Here is an 18,346-nt window from a genome sequence, read left to right as displayed (position 1 = left end):
GGGACCATCCAGCCCACATTTTATCAAGGAGGAGACTACGATCAACTTTATCAAGTGCCTTACTGAAACCTAGGTATACTACATGTGCAGCATTCCCTTGTTCTACTAATCTAGTCAGTTTGTTAAAAACACCTGAAATATTTGCCTGGCATGACCTATTTTTAACAAACCCTTCCTGGCTTCTAGTAATCACATTGTTTCTTTTTAAGTGCATATAGGATTTTCCCAGGTATTGATGTCAAGCTGATTGATCTGTAGTTTCCTGGGTCTACTTTTTCCCTCTTTAAAGACTAGAACAATGTTAGTTCTTCTCTAATCTTCTGGTACTTCCTCTATATTCCAGGAGTTCTCAAACACTGCAGTCAGTGGTCCTGAGAACATATCCTCCAGTTCCTTTAGCAGCCTAGGATGTAAATCTCTGACCTGGAGACTTGAATTCATTAAAAGCAGCTAGGGGTTCTCTTACCACTTTCCTTAGGGTGTTAATTCCTTCCAACACAGAAACACAAACACTGAAAAATTCAGTTTCTTCATTGAGTCATAAAGAGAAAATTCTTCTATGTGCTCATTTCTATAGATAAACCCGTTTCCATTTTTTTCAAGCTTTCTGAAAATAGTCTAATAATTTTCCTTGCCAGGGTTCATAAAATCCAGTTATCTATCTAATCCTCTGGATAATGAAAGGGGTGGCTTTTCAAAATATTTGTTTCATTTTAGATCTGACTAACAAGGAAAAAAAAACTACAGCAACCACAGGACAATTCCTATTGGTTTAGTCAATTCCAATAAATCTACTGACCTCAGCAAATTATCCATCATATTTATTATTGGTTGGCCCATGTTTCTTGGCAACAAACTATTATCTGGAGGCACTAAGACTGAATTGTGAAGTCGCAGCATTGGCAATAGTGCGTAACTTGGTAAACTTCTTGTACCAATGCTCAGACCCCAGAACTGATTAACTGTTCCTATATTCCTTTGCAAAGCACAATAAAGTCAGGCATGTGTATTACTGTATATAATTCTGATGGAGACCACCATCAGTTCATTGTGTGCAGAATCCTAGTCCGCAATGAGATTGGGTAGCAGCAGCAAATTTTGGATGCTTCTGCTCATTTCGTTGCCAAATGTAGCAAAAATCTACAAATAATTACCACTGAATAGTTTATTGCTCAATAAGAAGTTGTTTCCAATTGATTTACTAATGGAAATCAATCGTACAGATGCAAAGTAGGGAACACAATTTTCACCAATTTCCTTACCTACCATTTGGTAAGCTCCCAAGCTGCTTACTGAGAGTTGGGGGATTTTTCAGAATTATATAGAGGATGGCAGAAAAAACAGATACGCAGAGGAGATGACTGGTAAAAGTTAAATATCCTGACTTTTATGTTTCACTGCATGAAGTTACCACTGAATACAACTAAACATCTGCAATACTTATGCAGTGTGTTGCAGATTCTTTTTTTGAACCACCAATAACCAGACTGACCCAGACTCAATAAGCACAAAACACTGGAAACTTCAGTGGATGGGGGTGGAGGGGGAGATTTTTATTTTACAAAAAGAAAGCTTACAGAATTCAATCTGTATTTTATCTTTTTTAGTTTCTGCTTTCTATTTCTCCCAGGCAGTCATCTTGTCTTCCCTCCTTCTTGCCTCCAACACTTCTGCTTGATTGTCAGCTGAGTCGTCCTGATGATGGGAGAGGGCCAAGAAGGAAAGGGGAGGAAGGAGCACAGGTGCTTTTAATCTGTTTAGTCAGTCTGTCCTGATGCATGTTTTCTTTAAAAAATTGTATCAGGCAATAAAATAAAATAAATATAAATCAAACTTTAGATTATTCCTTTATTTTCCAAATTCCTCTTCAATTTTCCCTTAGCTAAATGTATATCTCAAATAGCAAGCAATTTGAATATGGACTCTGTTTTGTTACCAGTCAGCACAGCAGTTACGTTAGAAGATTTAGACTGCAAATCAACGAAGCAACGTATTGCTATGGGACAGAACCTTGCATGCAGCCAGAGTTTTGCTTGCTGCTGATGCTGCACAAGCAGAAGTAAAACTTAATAAATTCACTGGGCTGTATACTTTGCTAAAGAACTTAGGTGAGCCTCATCTTGTCTTATGTCTGCCAAGAACATTCTGAACCAACACAAGAATCATACCCAGATGGCTCATGAGCACACAGGGAATTAGTGAATTATAGTTGGTGTTTGTTACCAAAATTGGGTTTTCCGATGTGGATGTTGCCAAGGTCACATAAAAGACAAAAGCCCTTCATCTTAAAATGAACCATCAGCTAGAAAACTTTGATAAACACTATGAAGTGTGATATCCGACTGAACTGCACAAACCTGTATCAGAAGTGCATCCCTGATAGGCAGAAGTCTTTGCTGATTGGGTCCAATTAGAATTTTAAGACAGGCCAACACCATTCACTGAATCTCTTCAGATCTTTCTATCTCTGTAAACCCTCCATATATCACTTCCTAAGTTGCCTTTTTTCCTTTAAACATTTCATTTCTTTCAAAGGGTCTCTTCAACTCCATTCAACCATGGCTTTTTCAGTCTTCTTCTTATCACCCATTCACTTTTTCTTCATTTGTTTTGTGATTCTACCTTCAAACATTATGACCAAATCACCTTAATATACTTCATTTGTACTGTTCGCTCACTTTTGTATTCAATCTACATTATTTCAGTATCCATTTATTCTTCATATCTCTTGTTCATTTACTAAGTATATAGCTCGTAGGTATTTTGTTTCCATTGCATTTATTTTTGTTTCTCCTGAGATACTGCACTCTCACTTTCCAATAATAAATGGGCAAAAGCATGTACAGACATTTTTGCTTTATTCAAGAAACAGTCATTCCTCATAAGAGACTACCTTATTCCCACCATCTTTCCACTTACACATCTTAAAATTTATCTATTCATTTTCCTAGCTTTACTAAACATTCTACTAAGATACACAAATTCATCCATTTGTTCTAATTTTTTATCGTTTAACATACAATTATATCCACTTCATTTTCCCTATATAGTGGGCTCTAAAGAAGGATGTGCTCAACAGCCTCAGCCTGTGCCACAAGACCATATATAAGGATCTTCCTATGCCTCCTCTCTGCAACAGAGGGCACTGCTATAAACCTTCAATTCTTAAGAACAACTCCAATTCTTAAGAACAACCTTAGCTGTTGCAACCTAGTGGAAGTTTATCTGGAACCCATAGAATACCGCTTAGATGGAGTAAACGGGTATTAATTTCATGTGGGTATTAATTTCAGCTGTAATGCCTTCTTCCATGTAGACTAGAAACCACTTTAAGGGCTGAGGGTGCTAGCTTAGTAATGCACTTTAGCTTGTGTTAAATATAGCTATCTTAACACCACAACACACATTTCTTATTTATTTTCTATCAATACATTAAATGATTATGCATCATCAAGTTGGTGTTGATTCTTAGCAACCACATAGATAGATTTTCTCCATGATGTTCTATCCCTAACCTGGTCTTTCAGATCTTCCAATAGTGCACCCATCATCACCGTAACTGAGTCCATCTACCTTGCTGCTGGTCATCCTCTTCTCTTTCCTTCCACTTTTCATAGCATTAGAGCCTTCTCTAGAGCGCTAGGTCTTTGCATAATGTGTCCATAGTAGGATAATTTGAGCCTGGTCATTTGTGCCTCAAGTGAAAACCCCAGTTTGAACTACAAAAGGGATATTACACATCCGTATCTTATTCCCTGCTCAATGCTGGATCCTTTCATATTCCATTTATTCTCAGGCATGCTTTATTTCCATCATATACTGCTCTTACTGCATTCATCAATCAGCCTTCAACTCTATTTGTGCAAAACATTCCATAATTTAGTACTATTGACTATATCATACACTTTTTAAAAACCAACAAATGTAAGCTTCCCTTCTCACATTCATACAATTGTCCATCTTGACAATACTCCTTCCAGGATTCCTCAATTTAGTTTCATTACAAACAATTTCACCACTTTTAATTCTATTCACTTTGCTGAAGGCTGCTTGTGTAATCTTTGCCACCCACTTCCCAAACGTTTCATTTCCATCAAAATTGCTCTGCATTTGTTCTGTCACTCTTAATCTTAACCATTCCTTGCTCCCTTTGAACACGTTCTTTATAACTTTTCCTCAATAGACAGGTAGTCCTCGCTTAATGATGGTAACTGGGACTGGAATTTCCATCACTAAGTGATGTGGTCGTAAAATATGACATCACGTGACCACATCGCTTAGCGAAGGTAATCCCAGCAGTCCCCATTTCAGTCATTAAGTGAGGACCTCCTTGCGACTTCCTGCCAGCTTCCAACAAGCAAAGCCAACAGGGAGGTCAGCAGGAAGTCACAAGTCCCAGGTGGCTCACAAGCAGGTCTGTGGGCAGGTAAGTGGCTGCTGTGGCATGGCACGAGTGTGGCTGGGTGGGAGCAGCTGGTGCTGGGTACAAGACGGTGCACCAGTGGCTGCTGTGGTGCAGCTTGAGCACAGCTGGGGGAGGCTGCTGCTGTGTGTGGGAGGGCGCTGGAACTTTGAAGACTGGTTGTAAGTACCACTCGTTCAGTGTCATCGTATCTTCAAACGGTCACTGAATGAGCAGTCATTAACCAAGGACTACCTATATAATAGTCTCCCTTATCATTATTTGTTGTTGCCATCACTTTCTTATGCATTTTTCCTGACGAATCTGATTCTACTTTGATGATTATGGCCAAGTACTGTTCCATAGTTTGTATAATATGTCATAATTTCTCTTCAAACATCTCCTAGATACTTTCCATTTGGAAACATTTCAAAAGCAGCTGTTCATTTAATTTCTACTTTTGATCAATATTTTATGTCCTTACTGTCAAGTGAATCTTAATTTTGTCTTAATTTCATTAGCTGCCAGAGGTATTTTAACAATATAGATAATCACTGTAATTGAACTCTAACTTTTAGTTTTGAAACCATAATCACTCCTTATGTACTATCGTTCCTTATACATCACTACATTTTCTCTAGAAATAATAATAATGATAATAACAACTTTTCCACAGCTTTTAGTATTATAATGGTTCCATATATTTCAGATCGATAATCTTACTATTCTGTTATTCTAATCTCAAACAATAATTTAGTTGCCTTGTATAAATTGTATCATAATTTACTACATTAATTTTTACACCCCAAATTTTTAAAATTTAACTTACAATTTTACTTGTGTTTTTATAAGATTTTATAGCTGGTTTTACTCTAATCAATTGTGACTCTGTTGTTCTGTTTTGCTGGTCAAGACCGAAATAAAATGACTGAAATATGCAGTTTTCCCTACTCACAGATTCTTTCATTTAATCATTTCACAACCATCCTTTTTCATATTTTGCATTAATATAACTCCATACGCTTCTTCAGTGCTCTGGTGTGCACTTTTTTTCACTCTAAGCAGGTTCTACCTCCTCTTTCCTTAAGCCCACTTTCCATTCATTGTATTATGAGATTAACTATATTCCTATACCTTTTCATACTGGAACATATATTTTCTTCCTGCGGTTTTTCCTACTTCCTTCCTATTCTTCTATATTCATTCTCCATCCACTTGAGATCCACTTTTGACACTACCAAATAACAATCTATTCCTCATTCAGAATTTTTGAACACCCTTCTATCCTTCACTATTTTTTTAAAAAAATTCATCACACATAATCAAATCAATCATGATTTTTGATTCATATTCACTGCCATGTGTTTGCATGAATAGGCTTAAGCTTAAACCACATATCTGAAATGAACAGACATTTCTCAGTGCAGACAGTCATCAAACCATTGCCATTCTTGTTTCCTCTAGGGTATTCAAATGGACCAATAACTTTTTCTATACTCTCTCTTCTTCCTATCCATCCATTCATGTCATGTAACAGAATAATTCCCCCACCCCCCGGACTGCATTCATTCAGAATGTTGCTTAATTTCCCCAAAATCATATCTAATTCTTCCATTATCATCATTCATTGTGTCATAATATACCATCATTACCAACCTACAGAGTCCTACTTTCATATGCACCCACAACCTAAATGACACCAATTTATACTTCTGTTCATAATAACACCTATATCTTTACTTTCCTGAATGTATTTATCACTTCCATTCCACTATATTAGACCACCTTCATTCATTTTGTTACTTAATTCATGCTATTTGTTGTTCACTTCTCCCACAATCTTTCATATACCATGAACGTCACCAGATGAGCCCACCTTGGTCATACAGCTTTTTTGTAAGATAGAAAAGGTATAAACTACAGTTTCAGCATTAGCTGTACCCTGTGCCATACCCAATATTCCCTATTGTGGGCAATACTGGTCAGTATGGGCACATTCTGGTGAGTCTCCCACAAGCAAAATTAAAGCCCAGTTTTAACCCAAGCATGCTCATGCTATTCTATGAAAGTTTGGAGCTCCAATCTATAGAATTGCCTTGCAAGATACTTTGGGCCACATCTCACCAAGTAGGAAGTCTATGCAGTGTACTGACACACACTCAAGATACAAAATGGTTCTTTCCTAATCATTTTTGGAATAATAATAACAGAACAGAGCAACAGGACTTTTGCTCAGCTAAACAACACTTTTGCTCAACAACTTAATATGACAATCTCTTCTGCCATTGGATGATTACCATTCTCAGCCCTTCATGGAATTAGGAGCACATTTTTGGTCAGGAAGAAACAGTATATTTGTCCTTGGGCCATTTGAAAAACTCCAGAGCATATCCCAGGAAGACTGTCAGACCCAAGCAACCATGAATTTTGGCTCAAAACCATGTGCAATACCTAATCATATGGAAGACTATCTTCAACTCAAATGTGACTTCCTTGTGTCCTTGTGTGCTAGCATCACAGAAGACTGGCAAGGTGTTAGTGCCTCTTTTTTCTCTCTGCATATGCAAGAAATACTTGTGCAGAGAGGGTTATTTAGTTGTTTGAGGAAATTTGTATATTCCTCCACACATGTGCTTAGAAGTTACTTAGCTTTGCTGATTGCATTGTTATTGTTAATCACTCTTACTTGCCTCTTATTAGTATTCTTACCAGTAACCATTAAGATAGCGGTTAGCTGGACAGCAACACTAGCTCCATAATCTAACACCTGCCAAGGGGAAGGAGACCAATAGCTTTCTAAGACCAATGTTCTCATAGACAAAGGATCATTTCCTAAGGTATTGATCAGATATATTATCATGCCATCCTCAGGTGCTATGTGGCAAAGATTCCACTGTCTAAAATTACAGTCAACTGCTTGATAAGATGTGCCATCTCCAGGTATTATACTCCCTGCATCTTAAGAAGCATATTAAAACCCCCAGACAGTCTGAACCTTGGTGCAGATCCAAAGTTCCAGGAGAATGCTGTGTAACCGTCATATGGATTGTTATATCTTTCTCTGTTAATTCTCTTAATATTTACTTAATAATACCTCTTTGGTATTTTACCCTGATTTAAGTGTATTGCCTTCAAATCCCTAAAAAACCTATTTGCTCCTGATTAGCAGCTGGGGTGTCAACACAGCTTGTTGCAACTGGTTGTTACAATGAAAATATAAGTTGTCAGGTAAGCCTATCAAAACGATTTGGGCTTGGGAGTTGTTCCAGAAGTCCAGTGAACAAAAGGAATGCTAAAGTCTAGACTTCCAAATTCTTTTGGATGTAGGTGATCCCCCCACTCAATTATATTCAGCATTAATGATCACTCCCCCCCCCCGAAATAATGAAGTGTGTTAAATTAATGGGAGGGCACCGAGGCAATTGGAGTCAGTAGAAGGCTCTATGAAGACTGATGTCTGCAGGAAGATCCTGGGTCAGTTGGTAGACTGATGAGATCGGTAGACTGATGAGATGACTGGCGGCTGAGGCAGGAAAGCTCTGGGATGACTGGGGAGATAGGCAGGCTGACACAACAATCTGCATCAGATGCAAGAAGGCCCTGGGATAATCAGGGGAATGAGCAGGCTGATCAGCAGCAGCGGTGGAAAAGCCCTTGGAAAAATTGAAGGATGTGTGGGTCAGCAGGAAGCACTGTGTCTGTACGTGCAAAGTAGCAGATAGGTTTTCTACATGTGTGGAAAAGTACCTTTCAGATGTGGCTTTCATTTGAGTTTAATGAACATATGTTCCTCCAAAAAGTCTGATGTATTTTAAATGTATTGGCTTTTACTCACAGTCCTTTGGGATTAGCTTGGAGGGTTTTAAAAATGGCCTATGGATAATGTAGGCCTATGTAATATAGGATAATGTAATGTAAGGCATCCAGCAAAAGATCATCTGGTAAACTCTTTGCCACAACTCTTAGTGTAACTATTGGCCCAGAAGCAGTAATAGTTGAAGGAAGGTTCTTTAAAGGCAACTTCACAATCAAGGAGAAGAATCATTCATGGGGACCCACTTCAATTAATGGACAACAGGCTTTCCTTCGCCTTCCAGAGCTCTAAACCTGCTGGAGACCACTGTCTTGTGGTCTCCTCGTGAGCAGCAACTATATGGAACACTTGTGGGCAATCTCAAGTCCTCTCCTTGTCCAGAGAGGGATTACGAAGAGCCAGTCTATTCACCAGCTCTTCATTCCCCTGTGATCATCAGCTACGTCTTCAGTTCAAAATTTCTTCCCCAGTCAATGCCTTTTCAAAGGACACTGGGTTTGCATACTTCTCTTTCTAATCACTTTCAGAAATTGGTTGTTAACTGTTTTTCGGCTATTAGGATCAACATGTTTTACAGCACTGGGTGAGTTTCCTTCAATCCGTAGCATTTTAAATACAAGTTTAAGGACTTAATTTTTTTTCTTTTGGAATAAACAGCAAAAGGGTGATTAGAACTTTGATTGTGGAAAGCTACAAATGGACTAAGGGTCCAGATGGATTTGAAATAAGATTTTGGAATTAATTATAAGAATCCTTCCCACAGGAAAATGCCTTTGTTTTGAATTCTTTAAAAAAAAAAAGATAAGATGGGACTTTGAAGGTTGGACACTAGAGGGAACCAGAAGGAACTAAATATTATAATTAAAGGATAAGAACACTTGAATTTGATTTACTAATACAGAATGGAGCCAAATACCTTAACACTGGACGTACTGAAGGATATTTTTGAACAATGGACCCAGAAGTTCATTTTAAGAGTGTCTGCCTCTATAGATAGACTGTGTTTAAAAGATGTTATGGAAGAGCAACGGGTTTTACTGGACAAGACTAAGATTGATCTGAAAGTGGATTTAAAAATGACAGGCTACAGGAATGATATAGAAAAATATGTTTCATTGGACATACAAATGAAACCAGCTGATGTTTAATAATTAAAAGGGATATACAAATAACAAACCAAAAGAGTGACCTGGATAATTTTCCTATATTGGATTTACAAGAGACTTGTTAAAGCTTTGCAGAATTTTGTAAGAAGGGACAAAGAAAAAATGAAAAGAAATAAAATTCTAGGTCATTATTTAAAGGGCCTAATGATCAAGATTGTTAAAAGTAAAAGGAAGAAATATAAAGTTGGTTTATTTGATCAAGGTTAAAATAGATATGTTATTATCTCTGGTAACCTTTAATGAACTTTTGCTGATCAGGACTGAATGAGATTTTGAGGAGTTGTTTATAAGAAATGGGATATGGGAAGAAGAGATCATTTGTTATATTTTAAGAGAATGTGAGAAGTTATTAAAATTGTTTATACTTGTTATGATGAAGGGGGAAGTCATTTCTTTATATATTTCTTTTCTTTTTCTTTACTATATTCTTATTTTTTCTTTCTTTTCTGTTCTTTCTTTTTATTCATTTATTTTTTTAGTTTGTATTAGTTTTTATCTCTTTAATTGTAACTTTTAATAAAATTACTATTAAAAAATAGGTCTGTCCTAATTTCTTCTATTCATCAAGTATCTAATTGCCCAGAAAATTAAAGCTTTCCTTAGCTACTTAAAATAGTCAGGTCCAATCTGGGGACAACGGGGCAGCCCTTTTAATTTGATTAGTCTTTCCTATATTTCTGAGGGAGTGGTTAAGCTGAAGATCTTAGAATATCTCTGACTGATACAGGAGCACACACACAATATACATACACATTTAGTGAAAATCACATCTGAGACAGCATCCAATAGTATTTCGTGAACACTGTAAAGTCTCATTCAATATAAAGGAATACTCATGTTGTAAAATAAAAGCAGACATGGTATTTAATTAACCAATGCTTGCTTTATAATATGCATATAAATACACAGAACAGAAAAATATGGTAGGTAGTGGAATCAAAGGAAAAAAGCACAAGGAATACTAGTTTTTATAATCATATGCTTACCTAAAAATGTGTTGGATATATATTCAGAGACCTGATTGCCTGATCGGCTCATTTCAGATAAGTGGGTTAGCTCTCGATTGAGCATTCTTTTAAACTGCAAAGAAAAGCAAAACAGTGTATGTCAGTGGCCAGTAAATGGATATCTGGCATGACAATTGTTTAAGAACCTTTTTAACAGATTTATTCACATTTTCAATTCAGTAAACCACCTTAGCTCAATGGCACAATGAAAACTAAAATCAGATTCTCAGGGAAAATGTCAAAGCAGACATCACCAAATGCATTATTCCATGCATTATTTTACATAAAGAGATATTGAAAAATTGATGGTGGATATGAGTAGAGATCAATTTCATTGCTCTCATCCTATTTACAAAATGTAAATAAAAGGTTTACTATACAGACATCCCACCTATGTTCTCAAGAAAAAAGAAAACAATTTTCTTAATTTCCTATTTTTTAAGTGATGTCAACAAGCCACCCTCTCCAGTGGAAATAATTCAAATCACGTAGCAACATTAGGCATTTCTATAGGCAGGAATAAAAAAAGGTCATCAGTTGTTGTCTATGTACTTAAACATCTGTATATCTAAGTTTACACACCTAATTTTAAAAGCAATAAATAAATAATGATCCAACTGCTTTGAGAACTAGGTATTCTAATTTTGTTGTGGATATAGCTGTTTTATAAAGCAGAACATGTACAGGTTAAAAAAAAAAAAACTTAGTTTAGTAAAGTGAGGATCATGTAAAAGAATAGAGAAACCAGCTTTCCCAATTTGGTGACCTCCAGATAGATTGCACTTTAACTTCCACAGTCTTCAACATGCTGATTGAAGAGTATGAGTTGATGATGAACCCTTCTGGAGGCACTTGTGAAGGTTGGAGTAAGCTATTTGAATGATCAAAAAACATGCCCTCCAATAGTTCCCTCGGCTTTCTAACTGTGTGATTATATTATCCCAACTACAGTCAGTTTAGTGGCAGACAATCAGACCTCTATCCTGATAACAATTTTGCAAGTGTGGGTTTACAAGCTTTTGAAGACAGAACTGTTTGTGACTCAGTTTTATTAAGCAGTTTGTGTTTCGTCAACAAAAGTATTGCAAGGTTTTCTGCAGTAGCCTTCTACTGCAATATTGTTCTTGCTTTAATAATTCAAGGCCTACAAAAATTTAGCAAGAAGCAGTGAGGTTCAAGGTCTGCCATCATTTGTTTCATGCTCAGGAAAGCACCTTTTGTGACTTGAATGGCTGATCTGATGAGTCAGAGAGGGTGATAAGGCTGATTTCCATCAGCCCAGCAAAGACATAGAGCCTCCAGGGTATCCTATGTTCACGTCTCCTGTAGTGCTGAACCAAAACTATCATAATTTCCAGACAATTATTATGAGGCCTGGGAATTATGAGTTTTTATCCATTACATTACATATGGAAAGAACCTGGCTAGAAAAGGCTTAAAAAACAGAGGATTAAAAAGTCTCTGGGGGAATAAAACAACCCAGACTGATTTTTCCATATGCTAAGAAAATGAAAATTTTAAAGTTTACTCAAGTCTTCCACATTCAGAAAAGCTAACCACTGGATTCTTTAGAAATGCATTGTTTATACTATTTGGCTTCCACTTTACTGTCTGGGAATATTCCCTAATTTGATTTAAAGCTACACCATTTTTTGCTCCCATCAGATTTTGAATGTATAGCCTGCTCTGTCAAGAATGTACCTTCACATACACATGTTTCTTCTCCATATTTGCTCTCAGTGTATGGATAATATACATTACACAAGTAAAGTCTTGTCTGAAAATAATCCAGTGTGGGATAATCTGCAAAGTGCTGCTGAGTGCAGAATATGTTTTGCTGTTCTACTCATGTATATATCAGTCTGTTATCCGTTCCTTTATATATTATCAGTTATAATCTACACGCTAAACAAAAATGTTGAAAACTTAACTGGGGTGAGGATGCATGTTTAAAGCCTATTTACATTTTTCCTTTAGCCTACCTACTCATTTGCTTTTTAAAATTTTCTGCATACTGCTTTTCACATGTTTCATTCCTATTTTAGCTTGTAAATCTCTGGATGAATAGGACACTGATTTGCTTGCTCAGCAATATATAGGCCAAGAATATACAAGCAGGTTCTGTCCAGGTGACTGGGAGTACAGCTTTCATCAGATCTAGGCTAACAGCCATAAATATGGGAGATATGGTCCAAAATATTTAGGGAGCATTAAAAGTTTATAAAATTTATAAAGATAATATTTTAGAGAGAGGTTGTATGCCACTGAGCATTACTCACTTTATAATTTTTATTTTTTGTGTCTTCAAATCAGCGTTGACTCCTGGTGACAGCCCATCCTAGTCCCTGCAGTTTTCTTGGCAAGATTCTTTGCCATTGCCTCCTCACCAGGGCTGAGAGACAGTGACTGGCCCAAGGTCACCCACCTGGCTTTGTGACTAAGGCAGGACTAGAACTCTCTGTCTCCCGGTTTCTAGCTTGGTGCCTTAACCACTACCTCAAACTGGCTCTCTACTCACTTGATAAAAATCACACACACACACACACACTCATTCTAAAACAGGCCCTCTGGGTGAAATAAAAGAGGATAGTGAGACACTTTCTATCACTGGATATTATCTGGCAGTAGAAACAAGCATGTGTATGGTAATCTTCCACAAAGGCTTCCACAAGGAGAGCCACAGGATGTTATTTTAACCCTTAGTATTTTGCTTCAGTGCAGCATTCTCCAACCTGGTGCTCTCTAGACATGTTGCGGCAGCAACTGGCCCGAACTGGCCATGCCTCAACACATCTGGAGGGTCATAATTTGGAGAATGCTGCTGTGAGAGAGAGACAAGTGTATTTAGGAAAATGCAGTGATCAAATCTTTTAGACAAGGAATAAGGTATGCCTATTCCCTTCTAAAGCTGGGAAATATATTCAAATCCAGGAGAGCAAAAAGTTACTGTGCTCGGGCACAACTTATTTTTTAGCCAATAGGCAAGGAGCCATATAGCCTTCCCTTTGAAGATGGCTCTTCATCATAGGGCAACAGGGAAGAAAACTGGAACCTAATTAAAATGCCTGCTTTGTCCTGAAGGGGTGCCACACCTGGTTATCTCAAGATTCCAGGGCAGCTGACTTTATTCATTCTGAAAATGGTCAAACAGGAGGAATAGCTCCCTAGACAAGAGCTTCAGGTTGAGAGCAACATTTCTTCTAGTGTGTGCTGGGCAAATACATAGAGCTTATTCCTTAGTTTTGCCGCAATACCATAGACTGAAGATTTGTCAAGGCCATTAAGTGAAACTTAAATTGTGACTAGATACAGTTGTTTGAGTCTGTTCAGAACGTTGGCCAGAAGCAAAATAATTAAAGGAGAGAGGGAAGGTTACGCCAAGGAGACTGGTCCTGTCTAAATATATTAAACTTCACTATTGTCCAATTGGAAAAGAATGCGCTAACATAAGGTAAAACCTCATTCCCAAAGCCGTCCTTGATATTCTCAGAAAAACCATAGGTATCACTGCCCTCTGATACTTTAGAATGTAAGCATTCCTTCTGCTACAACACAAAATCCTTATGCTGGTCTCCACCTTAGAAGATGGAATGCAATCTGTTGCTAGTCGCACTGGGGGCCTCAGTTGGGTATCAGGAAACTGTTGCTACGATAAAAATCTATGATGTGTTCAAAAGGCAGAAGAGAAGCACCTCTATGATTTCATGTCAGCCATCATTTTACCAAGTCCTGCTTGAGTCAAGATGATCAACTCAGCAAGAATAAAAGAAGCAGCATACTTTTGTCTGCAAGATTACTTTGCTGTTGATCATTCACCTTTTCCTAATTTAAGTTCCCAGTATCACTTGACTTAATCCACAAAAGCAGTGAACCAAAGGAAGAAGAGTGACCCTATGATTGGCTTTAGTTAATCCCAAAATACAAATCATAAATAAATAAAAAAATCAAAATAAAATATGCAATGAGAAAGAGATGTAGTCTATATAGTATAGATCCAATTCTTCCTACCCTTCAGTCTTGTAAAGCTCTGAGCAGTGTAACACAGAATATTAGGGATAAAGCCTTTGTACACTTAACTAGGAGTCAGTCCCACAAAATACAATGAGATTTATTCCCCAATGAGCATGCATAAGATCACACAGTTTAGGTTCATACCTCATTTTAACTTCAATGAGTCTTAAAACATGTGGAAGCTATGCACCGATTATATATTTTTCAGTCCATTAGCAATTAAGGATATATATTCTCCAAATCCAAACTACCCTCCAGTTTGTCCCAGTCAGCCATTTGGAGATATATGTGAAAATGAAAGGCAATAGGAATAGATGGTCCAAGAAATATTACAGCACACTCTGCTGATTTTCCTTTGAAACCCAACTTATTTTTTAAGGAAAAGGATAATTATGATCTATAATTATTTGGGTCTAATAAATAAATATCTCAGCTAAATTTTTTTCAGGGAAGAATTAAATTGAAATATATATTTTGTATGAAATTAGTCATAAGAACATTAATTGTTCAGCTTGAAAAATGTCTTAAATCTGGAGTGAGAAAGAATTGTCTCACAAAACTCATAACATTAATAGTAATAAAGCAAGAAAAGTATAAACTATTATTTGTTTAATGAAAGGTATTACTAGCAACAACAAAAAGACTTTACTACATTTGCATATTACTGAAGGCCTAAACTATCATGCCTCAGTTACTAAGATTCTTATTTTGCTCATTAGTATTTATTCAACAGTTATGTTAAAAACTCAGCATCCCAGTACACTATCACATTGTTAAAGTGCTGCTTTAAACCAGCATATTGGGCTGTTATCCACTACGTCACAGTTGGTGTGCTGATCCTCTTTTCAGAAAGATGATTGCTTGGGTTGAGTTGCTATTCACTCCAATTTATTCTAGGAATCAAACCACATGTACATAGGGGCTTCGCTACTTCAGTGGTTTGTCCAAGGCCACCCAGTGACTTTAAAAGAAGAACAAAGATCCAGGGTTTACCTAATCCAACCTCCTCCAACATAGTGCTCACCATGTATAATTATTTGGATTACAGGCAGTGTGGTTCACCTCCAGGCCACTGTGCTGGAAAAATCTATCCTAGTCCAACTTCATCACTCTGTCCTATTAATATGAAGAACTGCTACTATCATGGCTAAATCTGATAATCTTCTGTTGCTATTTATTGATTGCAGAAGCACAGAATTCCAGTTGCTTTATTTATTTCTTTATACAGCACCTTTTTACAAGCAAGGTCCACACACAAAAGGGATAACAACATTTGGATAACCTATTTTTACATGCAATATCATCCTTGTTAAGTCAAGGTATTAATTTTTATTTTGACTAAGTGATAACTTATTTAGAAAAAGGTATTATGGAAAAAGGGCATGTTGTTCCTTGAAATTCTGAGTATCTAGAATATAAATAGCAGGAGGTTTTCTGGTAAGTTCATGGTTCTGCCTCAGATTTAACTTTGTATATCACAATATATATAATGATATGTATACAGGTCAAGATAAAGGGACAAGCCAATCTATTTTTTGTTGTTGTAGTTGTTGCTGAAGCTTTATAAATTAACTCTCAGCAAGTTAAGATTCATATCATCAGTGAGAGGAAAAGACCATTTCCAACCACTCACTATTTTAGAAAGGCTTTAATCGATTTTAAGATGTGTGTCATACACAGAAAGCAGAAAATATAAACTTAATAACTGAAATCTTTGCATATTCAGAAAGTAGTACGAAAGTATGCATTTAGACTTTATTGTTTATATGCTCCTTAATAATCTCCTCCTTGGGAAATGGAAAATAGACAATAGTCAAAGCTTGAATTTCCCCAAAACACAACCCTAAAAGCTATAGCTGCTAACCTGAGAACATGCCTTATTGAGTATACATGAAAAGGACTGCACAACAACTTTGTTATAGGTACCTCTGAGCATAAGTGAATGCTAGAGGAAATTCATTGTTTTCAATTACATATTATAAAGCTATTTTAATATATCAGTAAGGCCTCAATCTATAATACAAAAAAAAAAAAATCAATGTTCAAGCAAACACTGCATGCAAACGAATAAGATTTAGAAAGTTCTTAAAACAAATTCCTACCTTTATGTAGCCCCAAGATACTGACAGTAAATAGTTTGCTTCGGGCATTTTTGATGCTTTTAATATTACCAATTTAAAGCAGAATTTTTCAGTCCTCTGTTATTACTGAGATACAGGGAAAGAAAGTATGCCGAATCCTTTTAACTGAATTTTTATTCTCAGTTCTGTTGATTTATAAATTTCTTGCAATTAGGTATATAAAAGATCATTTAACTGGTGTTCCAATTAGGAGATCTTCGATTATCTAGGAGCCATTTGCCAAATTCCAAAGTGCTGTAAAATTCAAGAACCTGGCTTGAAAGACATATTGCACAAGCTGAACAGAAATCTGAAGAGCAGACAGAGATCTGCATATTTCCAGAACAGCACGACTTGATGAATTATGTATATCAAGATGCTCAACTGCTGGAAAAGACTTGTTCTATCAACAGCCTTCCAAATAAGGATCTGCAGGGATGTCAAGTAAACCCTCCCATAAAACTCAGATAAGAGCCAATCCTGTTCTAGCCAAAAATACATAAAAGCAGCAGAGAAAGCCGTGACATGTGTGTGCTAGTTTCTGATTGGTCTTCATGGCAGAATCTCTTGGGAAGAAGGTAGTTCTCTTTTGTGCTAAATGCCATTTAATAATGGCTTCCCTGCAGCATTATTTCAAAGCAGACATGATTAATTAGCTTAACTTTTTGTGTGTGCCAGTAACATTTATTAGCTCAGTGAGAGAGGCTCAATGAACTCAGTCAAATAAGCATAGCTGGTTCTTTTGCTCAGGCTAAATGTCATTTGGGCTGAATTCTTTAGCTTTCTATCATTTAAAAAAAAACATATTTCCCAGGCACATGTAGATTTGTGTATGTGTATGTGCAGTTTTAAATCCCTACATGCAGCAATTCAATTGCATCTCATTCTGATAACATCAACGCAAAGCGTTTATTATTACTTAAATCCAAAAAGCTTTTGATCCACCTAGTAGCATATAAGTTAATTTATGGCAGAAATCAGATGAAAAGAGTGGTGCTTAGTTGAACTGTTTGGTATATGCACACCTGCATTCAAGAAAAAAGACGTAACATCACTGTAACTTTCCTACCTTTCGTGTCCTAACAAACATAATTACATTACTGGGGGAAAATCATTCTAGTATTCCAAAGCAAATGCAACAGATACTCTTTGACACCTTAAAATAACACAATTCATATGAAATGGATTCCACTTCATAGGATGGAGTGTTAATCTAAGATCTGTCAAATGTGAAGACATGTGAAAAGATTTTAGATTCCCATTATGAATTTCCAGTATAAAAAGACAGGGTAAAACACATTTTTTGTTCTAGATTAAATCATACAGACAGCAAATTCTTTACAGTGTAATCAAAGAATTTCAATGTTACTTCAGCACTTTGTAAAGTAAGTTAGCCACCTCCATAACACAAATAGGAAGTCAAGGAAGTAAATCAGTAGCACATCCTAAAATATTTCAGTGAGTTAAGAACATTATTTTGCGTGCTTATAACCTTTAAGCTGCATTACATTCTTAAAACCGTTTCAGTGAGCCTGCTTCTTATAACATTCTTCACCTTGGTGCTACTCAGATCTTGGCTAATGGAAGTTGTAGTCCAATACATTACAAAACTAATATATTGAAGAAGGATGGCTGAAGTGGTATTCAAAAAGTGTCAGGAAGCTCATTCACATATTACGCTATGCTAAGCCATGATTTGGCATTATGTATGTAAACTTTAGGCTCACGACACCCAACTTCTCTAGCATACTATGAGTCAGCATCTTCTTTAATTCAAACCATCTTGTTACATTATGTTCTGACAAACAAGATTTACAGATCATTTT

General features: G+C 36.5%; 1 protein-coding gene across 7 annotated transcripts in view; it reads right to left on the bottom strand.

The window, feature by feature from the left end:
* The window catches only part of PDE4D (phosphodiesterase 4D), a 679,443-nt gene that overhangs the window by 16,663 nt on the left and 644,434 nt on the right, over positions 1-18,346 (bottom strand). For all 7 annotated transcript variants that reach the window (XM_088152876.1, XM_088152875.1, XM_088152878.1 and 4 more), the window contains one exon: positions 10,369-10,462. In XM_088152876.1, coding sequence (XP_088009002.1) covers positions 10,369-10,462 — 94 coding nt within the window. The remainder of the gene's footprint in view (positions 1-10,368; positions 10,463-18,346) is intronic.

This window comes from Python bivittatus, unplaced genomic scaffold (genome assembly GCF_059951505.1).
Source record: "Python bivittatus isolate LINGU-HERP-01145 unplaced genomic scaffold, Pbiv_v1 ctg000570_np1212, whole genome shotgun sequence".
Taxonomy (NCBI): Eukaryota; Metazoa; Chordata; class Lepidosauria; order Squamata; family Pythonidae; genus Python; species Python bivittatus.
This window is presented reverse-complemented; position numbering and strand designations above follow the sequence as displayed.